This window comes from Lepus europaeus, chromosome 18 (assembly GCF_033115175.1).
Source record: "Lepus europaeus isolate LE1 chromosome 18, mLepTim1.pri, whole genome shotgun sequence".
Taxonomy (NCBI): domain Eukaryota; kingdom Metazoa; phylum Chordata; class Mammalia; order Lagomorpha; family Leporidae; genus Lepus; species Lepus europaeus.
The window spans coordinates 11580401-11601071 of NC_084844.1; the positions used below are offsets into that span (position 1 = coordinate 11580401).

The 20671-nt window shown below is 52.9% G+C and overlaps 1 protein-coding gene across 1 annotated transcript in view; it reads left to right on the forward strand.

The window, feature by feature from the left end:
- RGS9 (regulator of G protein signaling 9) overlaps positions 1 to 20671 on the forward strand; it is a 65314-nt gene that overhangs the window by 22286 nt on the left and 22357 nt on the right. Inside the window, exons 8-11 of the mRNA XM_062216340.1 lie at positions 4989 to 5070; positions 10642 to 10704; positions 18653 to 18682; positions 19514 to 19575. Of these exons, the coding sequence (XP_062072324.1) occupies positions 4989 to 5070; positions 10642 to 10704; positions 18653 to 18682; positions 19514 to 19575 (237 nt within the window). The remainder of the gene's footprint in view (positions 1 to 4988; positions 5071 to 10641; positions 10705 to 18652; positions 18683 to 19513; positions 19576 to 20671) is intronic.

Genomic DNA, 20671 nt, shown 5'->3' on the forward strand with positions numbered 1-20671 from the left:
AATGGCCGCAATGGCCAGAGCTGGGGCCAATCCGAAGTCAAGAGCCAGGAGCTTCTTCTGGGCCTCCCACATGGGTGCAGGGGCCCAAGTTCTTGGGCCATCTTCTGTTTCTTTCCCGGGCCATAGCAGAGAGCTGGATCAGAAGTGGAGCAGCCGGGACTTGAACAGATACCCATATAAGATGCTGGCACTGCGGGCGGTGGCTTTACCACTGTGCCACAGTGCCAACCCCAGGGGACAGCTTTCTAACTGGTTGTCACTTCTGTTTGTTTCCAAGGCTCCATTTGGTGAGTTCTTGGGTACTGACCCCTCTTCTGGAGTGTGGGGGCAATTTGCAGAGTAATAAATATTGTCCGTCCTCACCTCGACAAATGGGCAAACAGGCTTGGAGCAGTTAAGATTACTTGGCTGTGGTCACTTAATGAGGCAGAGGCAGAGCTTGTGCTAGAATGACTGTGTCCCGTTCAGTGCATCAGTGTTGAGCTCCTGAGAGGTTCCTACACTGGGCTGGGCCCTAGGGATCCAGAGAGAAGCAAGATGTGCCTGCTGCTCTCAGCCCCTGCACGCCCCCTCCCCTCTCTGCTCTGAGCAGGATGATCCTAGCCACCCAGAGCACACATGCCTTCCAGGGTGCTCAAGGGGCTCTTGCAGCTCAAAGCAGTTCTGATGGGTCCCCCTACCCAGCACCCAGGCCCTGGATAAAGCTCAGCACTGCTCAAGTCATGAGACAGTCCCCTCCTCCCTTCCCTTCCAGGTGCCTTAGGACGAAACCATTCCTCGATGGCTCTCTGCCTCGGAGCTGCTGGCCTGCCCATGAGCTCCGTGGCCTAACTCAGGGGCTGCCTAGGGTTTTCGATGCCAGTTCTCACAGCAGAAGAAGGCCGTGGCCATGGGGGTTGGCCTGTGGGCAGTCGTTTACTTGTACTGGGCCCTGTCTTCTTAGTTCAGGCTGAGCATCCAGCTACCTACTCCACATCTTACACTGTTGTCCCACTCAGCACCCAACTCGTCCTTGTTTGACCGTGTCTTGCCCTCACTCTCCAAAGCTCTTCCTGTAGTTTACCTGTATTGGTAAAGGGGCCGCTGTCCACACTCCCCTCCCTGGCATTGTCTAGTCATCCGTGTCCTGTTGTCACCTCTGGCAGAGTCCTTTCCACTATGTGTGACTCCTGGCTGCATCTGCTGTTCCTACATTGGACGACCATGGCAATAATGGCCCCTCTGCTCCCAGATTGCCTTCATTTTTTTTTTTTTAAGATTTATTTATTTGAAAGTCAAAGTGATGGGGAGGGACACACACACACACACACACAGACATATCTTCCAGCTGCTGATTCATTGCCCATATGGCTGCAATAGGCAGGGCACCGTCTGGCTGAAGCCAAGAGCCAGGAATTCTGTCCAGGTCTCCTATATGGGAGGAAGTGGCCCAAGCACTGCCTTCCAAGGTGCATTAACAGGAAGCTGGATAGGACCTGGAACAGCCGGGACTTGAACTAGCAATCTGATTTTGGCTTAACCTGCTGCACCACAGCAGGTCCCTGCCTCTACTTTTGAAACATAAGCAGGATCTTGCCACTTGACCTTGTCTGTGCTGTCAGAACGCACACTTCAATGTCAATTCCTCAAAGAGGCTTTTCCGATGAGCTATTACTGTACTCAGATCTAAACTTAGTGGCTCAAGACAGCACCAATTATTTATTATCTATTGTGATTTCCGTAGGTCAGGAATTCAGCAGGGACGTGGCTGGGCAGCTCTGATTGAGAGCCTCTCAGTGAGTGCAGTCAGATGCCTGGAGCCGGCGGCCTGGAGCCCCTGAGGAGGGAGCCATTGTTTCTTCGCTCTCCTCTTGTAGCCTCTGGATCCCTTCATGGGGTCAGGCTACAGCCGCCCCACAACAGGACGCCGTCAGGGCAGTCAGATTGCTTACAGGGATTGGAGGCTTCATGAACTCCTGTCTCCAGTCTGCCTCCAGGGAGAAGGGTGGCAGGGAGAAGGGTGCCTCCAGGGAGAAAGGTGCCCTGCCTGACATGGGAAGGTACTTCAGAAAGGTTGTTTGAATGGAATTGAAAGGTGGGTTTATTTGCGGGTAGGTGCCATGATGCTGCGGGCTATGCCACCACTTGGGGTGCCTGCATCCCATGTCAGAGTGCTGGTTCTGAGTCCTGGGGATCCATTTCTGATCCAGCTCCCTGCTAAGCAGCAGATGATGCCTGAAGTACCTGGGTTCTTGCCACTGATGCAGGAGACCTGGGTGGAATTCCTGGCTCCTGGTACCTTGGCCCAGCTCTGGGTGTTGTGGCCATTTGGGGAGTGAACCAGAGCATGGAAGATATTCTCTCTCTCTCTTTCTCCCTCTCTCCCTCTCTTCTTCTCTCTCTCTCCCTCCCTCTCCTTCTCTTCTTCTCTCTCTCTCCCTCCCTCTCCCTCTCCCCCTCTCTCCCTCTCTTCTTCTCTCTCTCTCCCTCCCTCTCCCTCTCTTCTTCTCTCTCTCTCCCTCCCTCTCCCTCTCCCCCTCTCTTCCTCTCTTTCTCTCTCTCTCTCCCTCTCTCTCTCTCTCACTTTGTCTTTCAATAAAAATAAATCTTAACAAAAGATAAATTTATTTTGGTGCAAATGTTTTTAAATCTGTCCATAATTTTTTCACAACATGCATCTCTGTGAACTTTTTGAAGTCCTTCTCATATGCATGGATTTCATTTGTTTTGCACCAAACTCATGTTGTAATTCCACCTTTCTATGAACTTTTGGAAGAGCCCTCAGACTATAGTTGGTCAAAACCATCACAAAACTGCACCTGGCTTCAAAGGAATTGGACATAGGCACATCTGTCAATGCAGGGAGCATCAGACAATTACAGACAGGACTAAAACTCACCCCAGGGGCCACCATGGGTCTATATTATCGTACCTCAGTGTTTTCTTATAACACGTAATGCGATTTGCAATTCTATGTTTCTTTTTTAAACATTTATTTGATTTGAAAGGGAGGGAGGGAGGGGGAAAGAGAGGGAACCTCCCCTCCCCACACACACAAGTCCTCCTCTCTGCTGGTTCATTCCCCAAATGCCTGCAATAGCCAGGATTGGGCCAGGCCAAAACCAGGAGCTGGAAACTCAGTTTGGGTCTCCCATGTGTGTTGCAGCCATCCAACTACTTTAGCCATAATCTGCTGCCTCCCAGGGCTTGCGTTTACAGGAAGCAGGAATCTGGGACAGAGCTGGAACTTGAATCGGGAACCCTGACATGGGAAGTGGGCATCTCAAGAGGCATCTTTTTTTTTTTTTTTAATATTTATTTACTTATTTGAAAATTAGAGTTACAGAGAGGGAGAGGAGGGGGGAATCTTCCATGCTGGTTCACTCCCCAGTTGGTTACAATGGCCAGAGTTGCGCTGATCCGAGGCCAGGAGCCAGGTGCTTCTTCCAGGTCTTCCATGTGGGTATAGGGGTCTAAGGACATGGGCCATCTTCTACTGCTTTCCCAGACCATAGCAGAGAACTGGATTGGAAGTGGAGCAGCCGGGATTCGAACTGGTGCCCATATGGAATGCCGACATTGCAGGCAGTGGCTTTACCCGCTACACCACAGCACCAGCACTGCAAGTGGCATCTTAACCACTCTGCCAAATGCCTGGCCTGGTCCTATATTTCTTGGCTGCTTGTGTAACGTATAGACCAAAAGGCATGGATCGTGTCCGTTTGGGTCATCCGTGTACTACTCCCAGTGTCTGGAACATAGTGGAGGGTGAATAATTGCATGTACCTGCTGCTGCTGAGAAAAACATTGTAAGACAGACTGGAATAGTTCCGGTTTGCAGGCTCTCTCGAGCGACATTTAAGGTGACTCCCCTCTCCTCTTACACACAAAAGCAGGAGGGCGTGGGCCGAAAGGACCCCTGTGCTCCCCTGGAGATGGACCACTCACAGGGCTCTCTGCAGTGCCTCCTCCGGAGGGCCTGGGCCAGCTAATCTGGCAGAAAACCCGGTTAGATTGGCGTAGGGAAGTGGGAGCAGCAGTGTTTTTATTTAATTCCCAGAGGAAGTTGGCAAAACACCCACTGAAGGATGCTGTGCACCCATGTGGCTCTCTGGGTGTTATTACGTCATCCACAGCACAGTCTCAGGGAAAGCCATCCGCCGATGCCATCGGGTAGAAGGTACATGCATCAGCCGTGCTGCTTGGGAAGGCAAACATTACCAAATATGAGTGAAAATCGCCATGGAAATGGCACTGGATGGGCCCACGGCATGGAATCGGTGTTATCTTGCTCCTGGAGGAGGAGATTCCAGCATCCTTTCTCACCCGTCGTGCAAAGGGGGAGGCTGGGCTGTGAGAAAGATAAACAGCCTCTCCCAGGAAGCATTTAGGTTCAGAAACAGCGCTGCCTTGGCCCCAAGCTCTTTGGAGTGAGTAGGGAGGGAGAGGATGCCCGAGGCCAGTGTTTCCCCCAGCAAAAGCTCTGGCATTCACTGCTGCCTGCTTGCTGACATTGACATTGACCGTGTTGTTGACCGAGGCAGGGGAAAATTAAGAAGCCCCAGGCCGTCCAGTGCTGGCCCAGGAGGTCATCTGTGTGTGCAGCCCCAGCGGTGAAGCTGCTGGAGTTGGTTTGGTGCTAGAGCCATCATTTTGCCCCATCTCATCCTGGCAAGGGTACTGCTGGGGACACTCCCGGCGCCAGTCCTGCTGTGCCACGCGCCGACTGTGTGATCCTGGAATGCCTTCAGCTCCTCTTTTATTTGGTTCCTGAACTGTGAAGTGAGGAAGGCCATTGGGAAGCCTGTACAGCGCGGATGTCAAAGTAGGCAAAGGGACACGTAGCCCATAAGGGTGAAGGCAGCATTTGCGGTGTTGATCACTATCGTGGGGCATGTGCATTCTCTGGGCACCTTGGGAGAGTGGTCCAGGGCGTAAGAAGTGAGTACCATCACTGACTGGCAGGTGCAAGGTGCTAATGGCCTCGAATGTGGCTTTTGGCTTTCCAGGACTGGCAAGGAGAGGACCAAAGCAGACAGGTACGCACTGGATTGCCAGGAGAAGGCGTACTGGCTGGTGCACCGGTGCCCGGTGAGTATCTCCATCTTTCCCAAAGCCTCCCCCTGCCCTCCAGCCCTCCCTGCTCTCACCACCCCTGTCGGCAGCCCTTCTGTGGGCTCAGAGTTGGGTCAGTAGGAGGAGCTGTCTGGTGCTGAGTACCAGCCTCTTGGCTGGAAGACGAAATACACGGGCTGGCTGGTGTCTGCCCTTGGTCCATCTGTTGGTGTTAGGTAGGAAGCTGAATGGGTGCATCTTTTATGAGGGCTGGGACTGAGTTTTGGTCTGGGATACAAAACCATGGGAAAGGAATCTAAGAAGGAAAACCAGAACACCCACGTCTCCAAAGCAGAAAAATCAAACGCCCAGGCTGGCAGTTAACGTAGCTGGAAGTTGTCCTGCGTGTCTCCTGCTCTCCCTCCTGTTCCTCTACCAGATCCAAGCCCCAGCGGCTGAGAGGGGAGGGAGAGAGAGGAGCAAGTGCGTGCCATGCAGTGCATTGCCTCTCTGGCTTTGGCGTGCTTCCCCTGCTGTGTGGGATGCCTGTGGGACTGCAGTGCTCGCAAAATGACAGACTGGCTGTGCACTTGATCACCCCAGGGCCCCTCTCCTCCCCTCCATTCCTGCATTCAGGAGGCCTACAGGGAAGAAAGTGAAAAATAGATCACTCGGGTTCTCCCCAGGGGTCCTGGGCACGCTCGCAGTCCCCACCAGGCAATGGCTAAGTGGCTCTTTACAGCCTGACACAGAGGCACATAAATCCAACAGCGCATGGCTGTGACTGCCTCCTCTGCCACCCTGTCTACCCCTGCCCCTTCCTCTGTCCTCACCAGCCCCTCCTCCCTTACCTCCTCCACGCCTCCGTCTCTACCCCTTCCTGATGTCCCCTACTCCGGCCACCTCTGCCACCGCTACCATCATCATGGAAACATGAATTGAGAACTCACTGTGTGCCGGGCACTGCTGAGCGCTCTGCCTTCACGCTCTTGTTCATCTGTGCAGCCCTGCCTGGGAGGCAGTGCTATTGTTCCCATTTTACTGATGAGCCAGCTGAGGGTCAGAGTTGTTGCTGATTTGCCCAGTCACCCAGCTTGTAAGTGCCAGACTGTCAGACCCAAACACAGCTGCCTACAGAGTGCTCCCTCAGATCCCTGGTGCTCCTTTGCGTCTCGTGCCAATGTCACAGGTTGTCTTAGTGTGTTTCAGTGCTTTGTAACCTACTTGGTCATTGACACACTGCCCGAGTCATCGCTGCTCCAACAAACATGGTGCCTGGGTTCCAGGCTGCTTGGCCCATCTTTGATTGACCAAGGATCCAAGTTCAGGGTGAGGCTTTGACGTGCTTGGAGCCATTCCACAAGTCCTGGGACACAGAGCTGATCTTTGCATGTGCTCTCTCTCCCTGCCGTGCCTTGAGTCAAAAGCAGACATGCCAAGGTCAGGAGGCCCCAGAGCTTATCAACCAGCAGACCACCTGCAGGAGACCCAAGCAAGAGCCTCCAATTCAGTGGGGAAAAAGCCAGCCAAAGCCACATGGCCTCTGGCTCTGTGACGTATTGATCAGCCACTGTGCAGACTGTGGCTACCTGTTGTAGAACGTGCCGTGGTCTGCAGCAACTGAGCCCATTTGTTCACCTGTTCATTGGCCTGTTCATCAACCTAGGAAACTTTCACTGAGCTCTCACTCTGTGCCAATTAGGTGCTGGGCGTAAACTGACAGCTAAACATCACTGAGCACCTATCAGGTGCCGGTGGGAAGCTCTTGGCACTGGTTATCTCACTCCCACCTGACCATGAGGCTTTGAAGTGGGGAGTGTCGTCATCCCCATTACTCGGATGGAGAAGTTAAGGCCCAGGCCCGGGGAGAGTCAGGAGCCTGCAGTGCTGGGATGTGGGTCCGTATCTATCTGATGGCAACGCCCACCTTCTGCTCCTGTTCAAGCAGAACCCCTGCCCAGCCCCCCCTCCTCTCTTAGCTCGAGGAGCTCAAAATCCACACGGCCTAACACAGGTGAGCGGTGCTCTCCCATGCCAAGAGCCAAGTGCCACGGGGGCAGAGCGAGAGGTGATCAAGGGAGGGGAGGAAGGTCTGCCCAGGCTGCCCCAGGAGTTGCATCACCGGCAGAGGCCCCGTTCAGACGTGGTGGTAGTGGCCGAGGGGCGTGACCCCATGGCTCAGTGCCCAGCAGTGAAGGAGAGTGAGGTGGAGCCCAGCAGAGCTCCGGGCGCGATGCAGACAACAGCGAGTTCTTGAAATGGACGGAAGGAGGGTAGCTCCTTGAGCAGGTCATCCGGGGCCTCCCTGTGTCTTTGATGAGAACATCTCTGCTGTGCCCTGGGTCCGCAGACAGAGGCTGCTCTCCGGCGGGGTGTGCTCTAAACCGAGTGCTCACTTGTCTGAGTGTCCACTTAAAGGGCCCTTGTTTCAATCAATGTGCGGATGCTCGCCAGAGGAGACGGCTGCCCTCTATTTCCCGTCAAGGTGGGGCTGTGTGTCCAATGCGAAGACTGGCAAAGTGGGGTGTGCACGACATGGAGCACCGTGGGGCTGTTAGTGGAATATTTACAAAGGCATCCCTTGATCTGGAAAAATGGTCTCACATATCATATTACATCACAGAAACAGGGTGGAACACTGCTTTTACTCTTGTTTGAATCTACAAAACAGATTCCACGTCTATTTGTGAATATCAACCACGCACCAAGACCTTCCTAGGCAATGGTGCTATTAGGCTTATGAGCCAAGACCACGTGGTCCAGGACTCCAAGGAGCTTATCACAGTCTGGTGGGGATGCAGAGACTAAAATGCTTTCACAAAGGGATGATAGTAAACAGAAAGGCCTGGCAGGCAGCCTGGAGGAGGCAGGGGCCCTGCGTCAGATCAGGGACCAGTTTTCCCGTGGACGTGGCATTCAAGACAAGACCTGCGGGAGAGACTTCTCTAACCCGTCAACCCCAAACCATCTCCCTTCCCAGCCCCATCTCCCTCCATTTAGTCCCTGCTTTATTTTGTTTATAATAAAACAACTGAGTGTTTTGCTCGGTTTCCGTCCCAAGCATCAGACAGGGGGAGGGAGGAGGTGAGAGCTAGAAAAGGGACAGGAGCGACTGGCGCCGTGTCGCAGAGGTGTGCACACCGAGCCGGCCCCACTCAGGAATGCCGATTCCTGGGAAGGTGGCCTCCTCCCGGCACAGGTGTGCCAAGCACAGAGGGTCTTTCCTAACCTGGATTATGAAGCGGTTAGCAAAGTGCCTCTCTGGCTTACGCCCAGGGTGTGTTGTTGGGGCATCAGACCCTGGAGTTCACGGTTCCTCTGGTGGGAGGGAGAAGCTCGCTCAGCTCTGGGGGCCTTCCTGTGGGCGACACCAGGGCAGGAGCCTCTGCACACAGTGTGGGGTGCTCGCTCGCCCTTCTTTCCTATGCACTCACAGCTCTGGGTTAACTTCCTTCAAGTACTGCCTTGTACGCCAGAAGCCATGACTAGCGCACTGGACTGTTGAATGAATGAATGAATGAGAAGGCTGGCAGTCTCCCAACCCAGTGTAGAGCAAGTTTCAAAGGCAGGCCGCTGGGAGGGGACGACAGCTCCACCAGGCATGGCTGAGACAGAGCTGCTGCCCACAGAAGGGCCAGGAGACTGGGCGGCAGAGCAGCCGGAGGGAGGTGGGAAAGAGGGTTGTGATGAGGCTCAGCCGGACAGGACGGCAGAATGGTAGAGCCTGGTGGGCAGCTACGGGGGTGAGTCCAAGGTCCAGGCAGCGGGGGCGCCCCTGTGCTGATTTCAGTGCTGCCCATGCACCGTTGAGCATGGGGGCAGCAGAAGTTCTATCAGAGAGTGGGGCAAGTTCAAAGGAAAGAGCTGGGGATGGACTCTGGACACTGAAGCTGCCGAGGCAGCCGGTGCCTGAGGAAGGGTGGCCGGACAGCGGCTGTCAGGGTAGCGTGGGTGTGGGCTGTGTAGGAGTGGGAGTGTCAGGGTGTGCATGCCTGTGAGTGTGTATGTGAGACTGTGTGTAGGTGTGTTAGAGATCATGTGAGTGCGAGTGTGTGGAAGTGTGTGAAAGCTGTCTTTAGTTACATAGCGGGCAACTCCAGGGGCCACTGATTCCCATACCCACCCTTTCCCTCCACCCCAGCTCCCAGGTCACACCCCTGTGTAGGCTTCTCCTGACATGTGTCACAAATGTGACCCACCATCCGTATGACACATAGCTGAGTGGCTGCCTCCCCTGCTGTCCATAAGGACTGGAGCAGGTGCCTCCACTTGTCTGCACGGCTGCCCTGAGAGCTGGGGTCTCATGCCACACCCATGGGCTCCCCATACTGAACACAGCACCCAGAACACAGCGAGTGCTGTGCAAGTGTTTGGTGATCAAGGCCCCCCTTGTAACAACTCCCTGTCCTCTTCCTCATCCACTTTCTGGTTCCTTGGTTTTATCTCTTCCTTGCCTAGGCTCTTAGCCCAATCTTTGCCTCCATGGTGTGGAGCTAAGTTGCCAGATGTAGCAAATAAAACAGAGAACGTGCAGATCAATTTCAATTTCAAACACCAAATGATTTTTATAGGAAATATATTTTATATCAAGATACATTTTTTAAATTAAAACATGTTTTATATTTTAGCATAAACACATAGGAGTATTGAGACATAAGCCATTTGCTGATTTTATGAAATAACTGGATGTCCTATATTGTGTCTGGCAACCTCACATCTGAGCTAAAAAATGTGGCTGATACAGAGGATGAGGCTGACTCGGGTGGAGAGAAAGCCCAGTCCTGTCACTCCCCAACTCTGCTTCCGTGCAATCGAGCTGGTTAGTAACATGTGCCATGCCTCGGCGGATGCTGGCCCCAGACATCGTTAAAGGAAGTGGAAGACCCACATTTATGGCCTCAAAGAGTTGAGGGAGACCAAGTAAGACTGGTTAGAGAATGGATTGGCCAATAGAGGAGGGAACTGGCCAAGATCGGTGACCCAACTTTGGGCCACCCCTTAACACACATTACCTTGAAGTGAACATAACCCCTATTCAGTGATGGCTTCCCGCTGTTGAGAGCTCCACATCCTGTTTTGTTAAATCCTCAGCAGAACCTGCTCTGTCAGAGGCACCTCTGTTTCTCACATGGGCTAGCGAGTGCAGAGAGGAGACGTGACGTCCAGGATCATCGGTACAGCTAGGGAGCAGCAGAACCTGGATTGGAGCTCAGAGCGCCTATGTGAAGTCGAAGCAGAGCCCTGTGCCTTCTCTGTATGAGCCAAGAGGGAAACTGCACAGTGTGGGGAAGGAGCACTGTGGGAGGGGTCAGGAGTCGCAGGCATTAATCCCGAGAACTCTTGCTGAATTTGGAGACCATCCATCCATCCATCCATCCATCCATCCATCCACCTCACTATATTGAGTGCTGGGGATGCTACTGTAGCACAGTGGCCTTCATGAGCTCACCAGCTCATGGAGGGTTTACATGCTTCGTAGCTGCCTGTAGGTGAGGCCACAAGCCCTTCTCAGCTCAGTCTCACCACCAGCAGGTTCCCTGCTACCTGAAGTTAACCAGAAACCGGAGACTCCCCGTAGTGACCCTTATGTTGTTTTTCTTCCTTCAGCCAGGAGTGAACAATGTGCTGGACTACGGCCTGGACCGAGTGACCAATCCAAATGAAGTTAAGGTAAACTAGGTAGGTATCTGCTGCCACTCGGGGAGGGCTGAGGCGGGGTCCCAAGGCTGCGAAGGTGTCCATGCCTGTCGGGGCAGTGATATCTCCCCTTCGGCACTGCCAAAGATGAGACTGTGGTCCTCACGGTGTTAGGACGGGGGGAGAGGGAAGGCAGGGGCAGTGGTCCTAGGTGGAGAGATTACAGCTGGCAAGGCGGGGAGGGAAGGTGGAGTGCAGTCAGTGCACACGGCGTCGGGTCGCTGCCTTTCAGACTGTCCTGAGTAATTTTCCTCCTTGAAAATCTGATGAATGCTATGAGCCTGTTCTGCCCAAAGATGCCCAAGCAGACATATTGTGCATAATTTTAGCCAGTTCTTTTCCCCAGAGATGGTGATAGGCCCCAGGCTCAAAGCGCTGGGATCAAGTTTGGATTTAAACCCTAATGCACACCACAGGGACTGGAGCGTCTCACTGTGCATTCCAGTGGGCTGGGGTCTTTGCAAAGATCCTCTGCTGCTTCTCATTTTAAAATGACCCTTTGCCCAAATAGGCTACCTTTCATGATGGACCATTAAGTTCCTATGATTTAAAATGTTTGATGTGAAGGAGGATTGTTCATAAACTGTTGAGACCGTGGCTTCACGGATACTTCTAGCCAAGAGAGGAGCTTGTCCCGTGGCCTGCAGGGTGCTAGTGCGTCCGTGGCCCCTAGCCAGCAGGTGCCAGCACCTTCCTGCCTCTCCCTGCCCCGATCGGCCCCAGGGTCTCCGTGTTCCTGGGGCGGGAGTCGAGCTTGTCCTGGCTAAGAACCAGGGTGCCAGGAGCCAGCCTAAGCCCATCTATGCTCTTCCTGGGTGCTGGTGCCCCTGCCTTCTGTCCAGCAGTATCTTTGGGCAGCAAGGGCTCAGCCACTCCTTACCCTCATGTGATACCCGTGAAACCAGGAGGTGTCTGGGTAGGGACTGGAGGGAGGTGCTGGGAAAGCCAGGAAGGAGAGGAAGGAGCAGGCAGAAGGTGGCAAGGCAGCTCTGGGATGTGGGGGGAGGTGTCCAGTCTACCGGGAGCGACACAGGGGCAGTCGGAGGTCCCTTGTCCACAGGCCGAGGGGCCCCTACCTGTGGTCTGTTCTATGGCAGCCTTTTCTATGTCCCCCTTGTCAGATAACAGATCAGCGCCGCTGGCGCCCCGTTGCCATGGAGACAGAACCATCAAGTAAAATACAGCACCCGGGTGGAAGAGGAGCTTTTTTTTTTTTTTTTTTTTTTTTAAATGGTTAAGTGCCAGCTCTGGAAAGCTCTTTCCAGGGGAGGGGGAGGGGAGGCATTGCCTCCTAATTTGCCTGGGTGGGGTGTAGGGACCAGGGGCTGGGGGGAGGGGTGTCTTCGGTAACTTGGGAGGGTGGCTCCATCCTGGGTGCTTCCTGGGGGGCTTCCAGGGGGCATGGCCGGGCCACCTCCCTGAGCATGGAGGACGCACCCCTTCTGGGTTTCAAACCCCATTCCCTGGGCCCACACTCGGAGCCCTTGTGCCTTCCCTGGAGCACCTCTGATCGGCGCCTCCTCTCTCTCTCTCCCCACAGCTCTCTTTCTTCCGTCCTGCCCTGGCTGCTGCCCAGAGGGAAGAAGAGGAAGGCGTGCCCCCGTCCGGCTGGGCATGGGCAGGCACTGCAGGCTGGCGCTGTGTTCTGTCTGCAGGTCCCCACCCCTCCCCCGTGACTCAGTGCCCCCCACTTTGCCCCGTGCACCTGCGCCAGGCAGGAGAGGGTTGCCAGGAACACGCAGTGGCTCTGGGAGGTGTTGGGAGTGCAAAGGGTCTCAGGTCAGAGCACTTGGGTGCCCGAGCTGGTTTGCAGAGAGAGGTCATTTCTGAGTTGGGGTGGCAGGGGTCTAGGGACATGGGTCACCCACCCCCTCAGGCTGGGAGCCACCACATCCCCCCCACCCCGAGTTCTGACTGCACCCCCAGCTTCCCTTTCTCAGGCACGAGTTGCTGAGCAGGGAGGAGACAGGAAGGGGGTGCTGGCTGTGGGCTGTGAGGCACAGCTGGCCTTCCCTGGGCCCCTCCATCCCAGAAAGTGATGGGGCAAGCCCTGTGCAGAAGGAGTCACCTCTGTCCCCAGTGATGAGAGGCAGGGTGTGCTACAGAGAGCTGTGACAGCACAGTGAACCCCAGCGCTCCACTTCCTGGCTGTGTGATCTTGGGCATTCACAGCCTCACTTTCCTCCTCCATAAAATGGGCGCAGCAACAGCTCCTTCCTCAGCGGGTTCAACCAGATCATTCATGTGGCCCTAGAACAGTATCCCATACATGGTAGAGGCCACGCGTTCACAGCAGCTGTGACTATTGTAACCATGGACGTGTTGTGCGAGGTCGGTTACAGGACTCTGGAGGCTGTAGAGACTGTACTGGGGGCTGCATTGGATCAGTTTCCTCGTATGTCCTTTTAGCCTGGTTGTAGGCATAGGGAGGATGATACTTGCCAACTGTAGCCTCTCCGCCTAGTCCACAGCACGGCTGCTGGCCCAGCCCAGCATAAACGCTGGTGTGCACACACGCTGGCCTCTAGGCTAAAAAGCCAAGGTCAAGGTCTGCTCTGCGGGGCACCCAGCCCGGAGCCCTCAGCAAACCAAAGCCCCATCTGGAGGGGGCGAACTGCTTTCTTCTCGCGGCCCCTACATGACAGCGGCTGGCTGGGGAAGGGGTGATGCTCACAGCTGGTGTCTGAGGACCTGGGGCAGTGCCAGGCATGGAGCTAAGTGCCTCCCACCGGGAGCAGCTCAGTGGCGACTCACAGCAGCCTCAGCAGCCCGCGGTGGTGTGCGCAGCCCCATGTCGCGGTGGAGGCGGCGGGTGGAGGGGATGCAGGAGCTCAGCCAAGGACCCTCAGCTCGGGAGAGGCCGAGCCAGGATCAGGACTCCCGCTGACGCCCACCCGGGGCCACTCTGTCCTGCCTGGTGGTTCTTAGTGCCCTGGTGTGGGCCGTAGAAGCCTTGCTGGGTTTTGTTGACTCCACTGAGAGCCAGCTCAGAGACTCAGCCCATCCAGTTCTGCAGCCCCAGCTTTGCCTTGCTATCACCATTAGCCCTCGCCGGCTCCCAACCCCAGCTCCTGCACCAGGGCCCGCTATATGGGCAGGTGACTTGAGCTGTCACCCAAGCCCCACATGCAGAAGGACCTTGCTTGATTTAACGTTCTGCTGTCGTTTTAAAACTCTTTATACTTTTTTTTTTTTTTTCTGGGAAGGGGGCCCTGCGTTTTCATTTTGCAGTAGCCCTGGCGGCTGTGAGCAGTCTGTCCTCTGTGTGGCCAGGGAGCACCGGCAGGACAGGTGCTCCTTGCAGGAGATGGAGACCTCAACTCCTCCCCTCCCTGCACAGCTGCCTCCCGTCTCTCTTCTCTTCTGCTTCGCTTTGCTTTCTCCAGTTTCTGGATGTCCCAGCCTCTGGCCTTTGGGCCTCTCCATGCCCTCTGTGCTGGTGTGGCCAGAGTCCTCGGCAGGTTCTCCTGCCTCTTGCCTTGGGATCTGTGGCTTTGTCCCACTCCGCACCCCTGTCTCGTCCCAGATTCATTACCCCAAAGCGCCTTGCTTACCCCTCCCCTGCTCCTGTGTGACAGCGGCCCGGGGCCTCACAGGCATGGCCCTGGCCCCTCCTGACCCTCCTGACAATTGTCCCCAGCCTGCAACTGGGTTTCCCGGCAACAGGCTGGCCACCGAGCTACGTAAACAAGTCTAGATGTGTCTCTACTTGGGCAACCGTGCCAGCGAAAAATACTCAGTTGTTAGAAGTCCGAGAACGCCGAGCCTCCCACGCCGACCCCAGCAGAATATCCCTGCTGGGCAGAGTGCGCTCCCCCTGGGATGCACCTGCAGAGTGGCTTTACCTGGGAAGGCCTGGGATTTGTGTGCGAATTCCAGGGTGGAAAACAAAGTGTTTATTTCCTCTGATTTCATCATGGAGTGGTTTTCTTTGAGTTGCTTAGATGTATATATTTTTTAATGGCTTCACTTTCCTTTAAAATAATGCTTCTTAGGGCATTTAGCTAAGTAATAATAATACTGATAGCATGTTTGTAAGACATAGCAAATAAGAATACAGGAGTCTCACATTTGAATTTCAGATCAATAATGAATACCTTTTTTTTTTTTTTTGTATGTGTGACATGATAGTCCAGGCATCCTGTATTTTATCTTGTAATAAGGGCTAAAATCATGCCATGCTCATATGCCCTATGTTGGCAGCAGGGCCATAAGCCTGATGCTGTAGATGGAGTTTCTGCTGTGTGCCAGTCACCTGTGTGTGTTATCTCATTTAATACTCTTTTTTAAGAAAAAGATTTATTTATTTGAAAGGCAGAGTTACGGAGAGAGGGACAGACAGAAACAGAGAAAGATCTTCCACCTGCTGGATCATTCTCCAGATGATTGTAATGGCTAGGGCTGTGCCAGGCCAAAGCCAGGAGCCTGGAACTCCATCAGGGTCCCCCGTGCGGGTGGCAGGGGCCCAGGCACTTGGGCCATCTTCTGCTGCCTTCCCAGACACGTTGGCAGGGAGCTGTCATCCTCTTTTTCCTATCTTCCTTTTACATATGAGAAACCAGAGGCTCTGAGATGCTGAATAACTCGTTCAAGGTCATTTAGCCAATAAGTGGTAGAACAAGGATTTTAGCCATTGTCTGATCCCTGAAGCCCACGCTTTTACCTGAACCATTTCTCCCTTAGGTCAAATCATCTCTCTTCCTTTTAGAAAAGCTCAGCACCCCCAAAACACCCTCAGCCCCTGGCGGGGGGTGGGGGGCGGAGGCACCACACATCCATGTGGAGGAAGCTGGCCATTCCACGGACAGTTGTTTCTAAAGTTAGAAATCCAAACTGAAATCTACGCAGACAACGCAAGGTAGCATTTGGGGAGCCTCAGACTCAACCGAATCCCATTGCAGATTGGGTGACCCTAATCTGAAAATCCCAAATTTGAAATGTTCCATCTGAAACCTTTTGAGTACCCACGTGGTGCCCCAACTGGGAAATTCCACGCCATGAAACTTTGTTTCCTGTACAAAGTTCTTCAACACGATGTATCAAATCACTGTCAACCTATGTGCAGAAGGTGTACAGCAAACAGAAGACGGGTTTCCAATTCAGACTCCGGTCTCCCAGGTAGCTCATTACCTACAAATGAATATTCCAAAAATCAGAAAAGCTGGAGTCAGAAACGCTCTGGCCCAAAGCATTTCAGATAAGCATTTTCCCGAGCTCACTGCTGCTCGTGGGAGTCCCAGAAGGTCGTTGGTAATTCTGGGAACGGAAAGCAAACAGCAAACCACTCCACAGAGGCAGAACCCTACCATGGCAATAAAATCCAATGAAGAGAATAAAAATATAGAAAGCTGAAAGCCCGGAAGGCTGAGGTAATGGCCCCTTAGGCCAAAGGAGAAAACCACAAGAGGTAGAACAGCGACTGTGTGCGTGTGGCTGTGTGCATGTACAGCCGGAGAACAGGACAGACAGAAGTCCCGCCCCTCCCCCCTTCGTGTGTGTTTGCCCACTTGGGAGCCCTGAGCCCCGGATGCTGGCACAGAACCGTGGCCGGCAGACAGGAAGCAGAGTGTTGATGCCTTTGGTGCTGCTGGGGAGCCCAGCATGAGTCGCGTCTTTGTCGTCATTAGTGTTCATTTGTGTTCGTGTGCATCTTGTGATTGGGCTTCCTCCTCTCTCTTTCATTTTCCATTAAATGGCGTGAAGGAGCCAATACCTCCTGCAGCATTCTCAGCTGTAGGCAAGAAAGGAACCGGTGAAGAGGCAGGTGAGGCTGGACAAGCCCACGCCTTCTGTTGGAGAAGGGCTCAGGCCAGCGGCTACTACAGGCTGCACAGCCGTCATCTGAAAATGCCAAAGAGAATGCAAACTTGGCGTTTGCTGAATAGGGGTGCTCAACTGGCAAAGTCTGTGCAGCTCTACCCATATCTGGAAGCGATTCAAATTCTGAAACAAGTCGGATCCCACACATTTTGGATCCAACCTGATCAACCCGCTTTCTGAATACTCCATCCACTCCAGCAAGACTTGCACAGATGGATTTGATTATATCCGAGCTGAATGCAAGTCCCCAGGGACCTTTGCTACCTAAATGCGTGTCTTCTAAAACAATGCTTTATGCTGAGAGAGAATGGGCCCAAATAGGAAGTGTGGTTGCCAAAATATTTGGATAATCTGGAGAGTATTTTCAAGTAGAAAAATTCATTAAGCCTAGGGGAAAAAAATGCCCCCCCCCTTTTTTTTAGATCTCCAAGCATGCTGAAGTTATCTTTATTCAATGTTTATTGAGCACTCTGTATCAGATGTTGTGCTAGGCAAGATAGACAGGGCCCTCCTTGCCTTAATGGTGTCTTGTTCCAAAGCATACATGAATTTATTCATGTTCATTTTATCTGAAAAGCAGAAAGGTAGTTAGAGAGAGTGCTTCCACTCACTGATTCACTCCCCAAGTACCTGCAACAGCCAGAGCTGGGCCAGGCTGAAGCCAGGAGCCTGGAACTCAATCAAGGTCTCCCACATGGGTGGCAGGGACCCAAGTATTTGAGCCATCACTTGGTGCCTCCTGAAGTGTGCTGGATTAGAAGTAGGGGAGCCAGGACTTGAACCAGGCCCTCTGATGTGGGATCTGGGCATCCCAAGCAGTGTCTTATGGCTGTGCTGAATGTCTATCCCTTAAGTGTGTCTTAATGATGATACTTTTATCAAACAAAAAGTCACACAAATATATCATTAAAATTGTGATGCGTGCTATGGAATAGAAAGGATGTTTGAGGCCAAACTGTAGAGATCCCCTGGGCTTTACCTTTCTGAGATAACTGCCCCTACTCCCCCAGCCAGGGAAAAGGTGTCAGGTGAACAGCAATCCAATGAAGCGAAAGGAAACTGAGCATGGATTAGGACAGGTGAATACAGGACACTCCAGTCCCTTATCTTGGGCCAGGGCTTACTTTGTTAACTGGCTAAGGGGAAAGAGTGTGCTCCTTGGACTTCTGAGTATCTCAGGCGAGGGCTGGGTTGGGTGAAGCAGCAATGAACAGGTGGTTTGAAGTGTAGACATCAGTACCAAGCCTTGGGTACAACCAAGCCTGGAATTACCAGCGTACCCAACTTGGAAGAGTGGCGTGGAACAGAAAAGCGGTGCAACAAAGTGTGTTCCTCTCAGCTTGTAGGAGATCTGTGCATTTTGGTTACAGAGATCTGAATGGTTTCCAGAGGTTTCTAAGGGTCTAAATGTGACACACACACACACACACACACCCCAACTTGAAGCCATCCCTTTTTGTCCAGGACTCAAAACAGCCCGGGGAAAGGCCACCATTGTGGCTCCCCCTAGTGGGAACTTCCTGCATCGCCTTCTGCGAGGGGCTGGGTCTGATGTGACTTCCCCATTGCAGCTCAACTCAGGGACGTGGTTTGCGGTGGACGCTGGCCTCCGCTCCTTTAGCCGCGTGCTTTATTCTCGGCGATGTGGCTTTTCCTTTCCGTGTGTGTGTTGCTGGGTAAAGACCTGGGGAATGGGTCTCACCAGGCAGCCAGAACTCTCCCTATTTCCACATCTTCATCTCTCATTCTAGACCCCAGAGAGACTTAGAGACCTCCCTTTCCTGCAGCTTAAATCTCTCACTGTATGGATGGCTTGGGAATGACCTCAGACTTAGATTTTAGTTCACCTTGACTTTCAGGAGAGCAGCGTCAAGCTATCACGGTCAATTATTCTCTTTCCCTCACCAAATCTCTGAGTTGATATTATTCTCCAGTGGTTGCATAGAATAACACAGAGGTGAGGTGCCAAGGAAGTGTAGAACTTTCAAGAAAGAGAAGATGGACCGTGTGCTCATGGGAGAAGGACTTTTGTTTTTCAAGTGGGTGTTTGAACTGCAGTGACTTAATATCCCTTTAATGGGTTTGCTTCTTTGTTTTACAGAAACAAACAATAACTGCTGTCAGAAAGGAGGTAATTTGTCTTCCTGCTCCAGCGCCGTTTGATTCTGAAGTCCTCTAATAAATTATGTGCCCTTTGGCTTTGTGTACTGACTCAGTCATGAAATGAAAACCATGTGTCATGTTCAGACAATTGTTTCCAAGGTCATGGGCAGCACAGAAGGACAAAGCCTCTTTTGTAAGCTGCTGTTGAGAGGCAGGATACGCAACGCCCCTCAAAGACAAATGGCGGAGGGATGGCCAGGGATGAGCATGGGTGTGAAGTCTGCAGAGTGGCTGCATCCCCAACCTGGCCCTTGCTCCTGCCATGCCACGGCCAATAGGTGCAGGGTAGCAAAGCACCTATTTTGGCAAAGCTTAAATCCAGGGTCCAAGACACCCTGGGAAGCATTGGTTGTTGGAGTGGAATGGGTCGATGGGTGTGCAGAAAGGGAAGAAGGTGGGAGAAGAACAACAGACTTGCTTCCACAGAGGCTGTTGGGCTCAAAAGATGGAAGATGTCCCCTGTGATGGGGCCCACTCCCTGCTTGCACGGCCAGAGGTGCAGTGGGGAAAAGCCGATGGCTGACCCAGTCCTCACTTTATTCTCCTTAGGATACATGCTTTGAAAGCTGGTACCCTTCCTTAGGCCGACACGTGATGATGGGTTAAGGATACTCAGTTGGAGTTTGGGGTCCCCAGTCTATGTGGGCATGGGTTCTGTTGGTGCCGAGGTGGCTGGCTTGAGGGAGGGAAGGGAGTGGGGTGTAGTTATGGCTTCTGGCTTTGGAGGCCACATGGAAGTGGGACCCCGGGTGGGGGGTGGGGGCCGTTGGCCGTGTTCTAACAATGGTGTCTCTTCCAGATCATGTATTACCAGCAGGCCTTAATGAGGTCCACAGTGAAGTCTTCAGTGTCCCTTGGAGGGTATGTCCCTGATTGCCTGGTCTTGCTAATGTCTGAGTACTGCTTAGGCAAGAGGAGAACCTGCTCTTTAAGGCACACTTGGCAAGCCGTGGACTGCCCGAGGAAGTACCCTAAAGAGGTGTGAGGGACAGATCCGGTCTCTTGGGGGCGTAGTTCCCTGTTCTTCATGCAGAGTACTTCTCCAGCTCCCACAGTGGGCTGGCTAAAAACAAGGGTTGGCGAGGTTTATCCAAGTCTGTCTATTCCAAGTCTGTTTCTTGGAACCCACTAATGTGTGTGTCCGTGGTGGGGAGGGTAGGAAGTGCTGAGAACCTGTGGACTGGACCTTGTAAGGATCCAAGATGGCTTGTGTTCCTAGATTAACGCTCAAATTTCCTGGAGATTTCTGGGTTTATTGGTTTAATGGGCCGTGAAATGTCCACTGTTAACCTTTGATTTAAAATCCAATTATGGGAATTCCCAATAAATGGGAAACTTATGTTTGATTTACTGAACTTACGGTCTATCTTGATCCTGGCCCTGTAGGACCCTTTCTGGGAGACATAAAAGTGTTGAAGTGCTTCCCAAATGTTCTCCTGACATGCAGAATTTATCTTAGGCTCAGCTGGCCAGAGTTGAGATTTTCCTGCACACACAAAAGTAAACTTAGTTTTCTCCCAGGCAGGCACAAGTAACTCCCCATTCACTCCGATGGGAAGACTCGAGTGATGGTACAGGTCGAGACTGGTGATGCTGTTTTGGCCAGTGCCTCTGTCCTCTATGGTTATGGATTGGGATCTTATAAAAATCTTCAACAATCTTTTATATCTTCCCAAATCTCTAGTTGGATGAAATGGCACCTGCCTGGGAAAATATCTCCTGGTCCAACCCACATTTTTCTTTCTTTCTTTCTTTTTTTTTTTATTTGTTTGACAGGTAGAGATGTAGACAGTGAGAAAGAGAGACAAAGAGAAAGGTCTTCTTCTGTTGGTTCACTCCCCAAATGGTTGCTACGGCTGGCGCTGCGCCGATCCAAAGCCAGGAGCCAGGTGCTTCTTCCTGGTCTCCCATGCCAGTGCAGGGGCCCAAGCACTTGGGCCATCCTCTACTGCCCTCC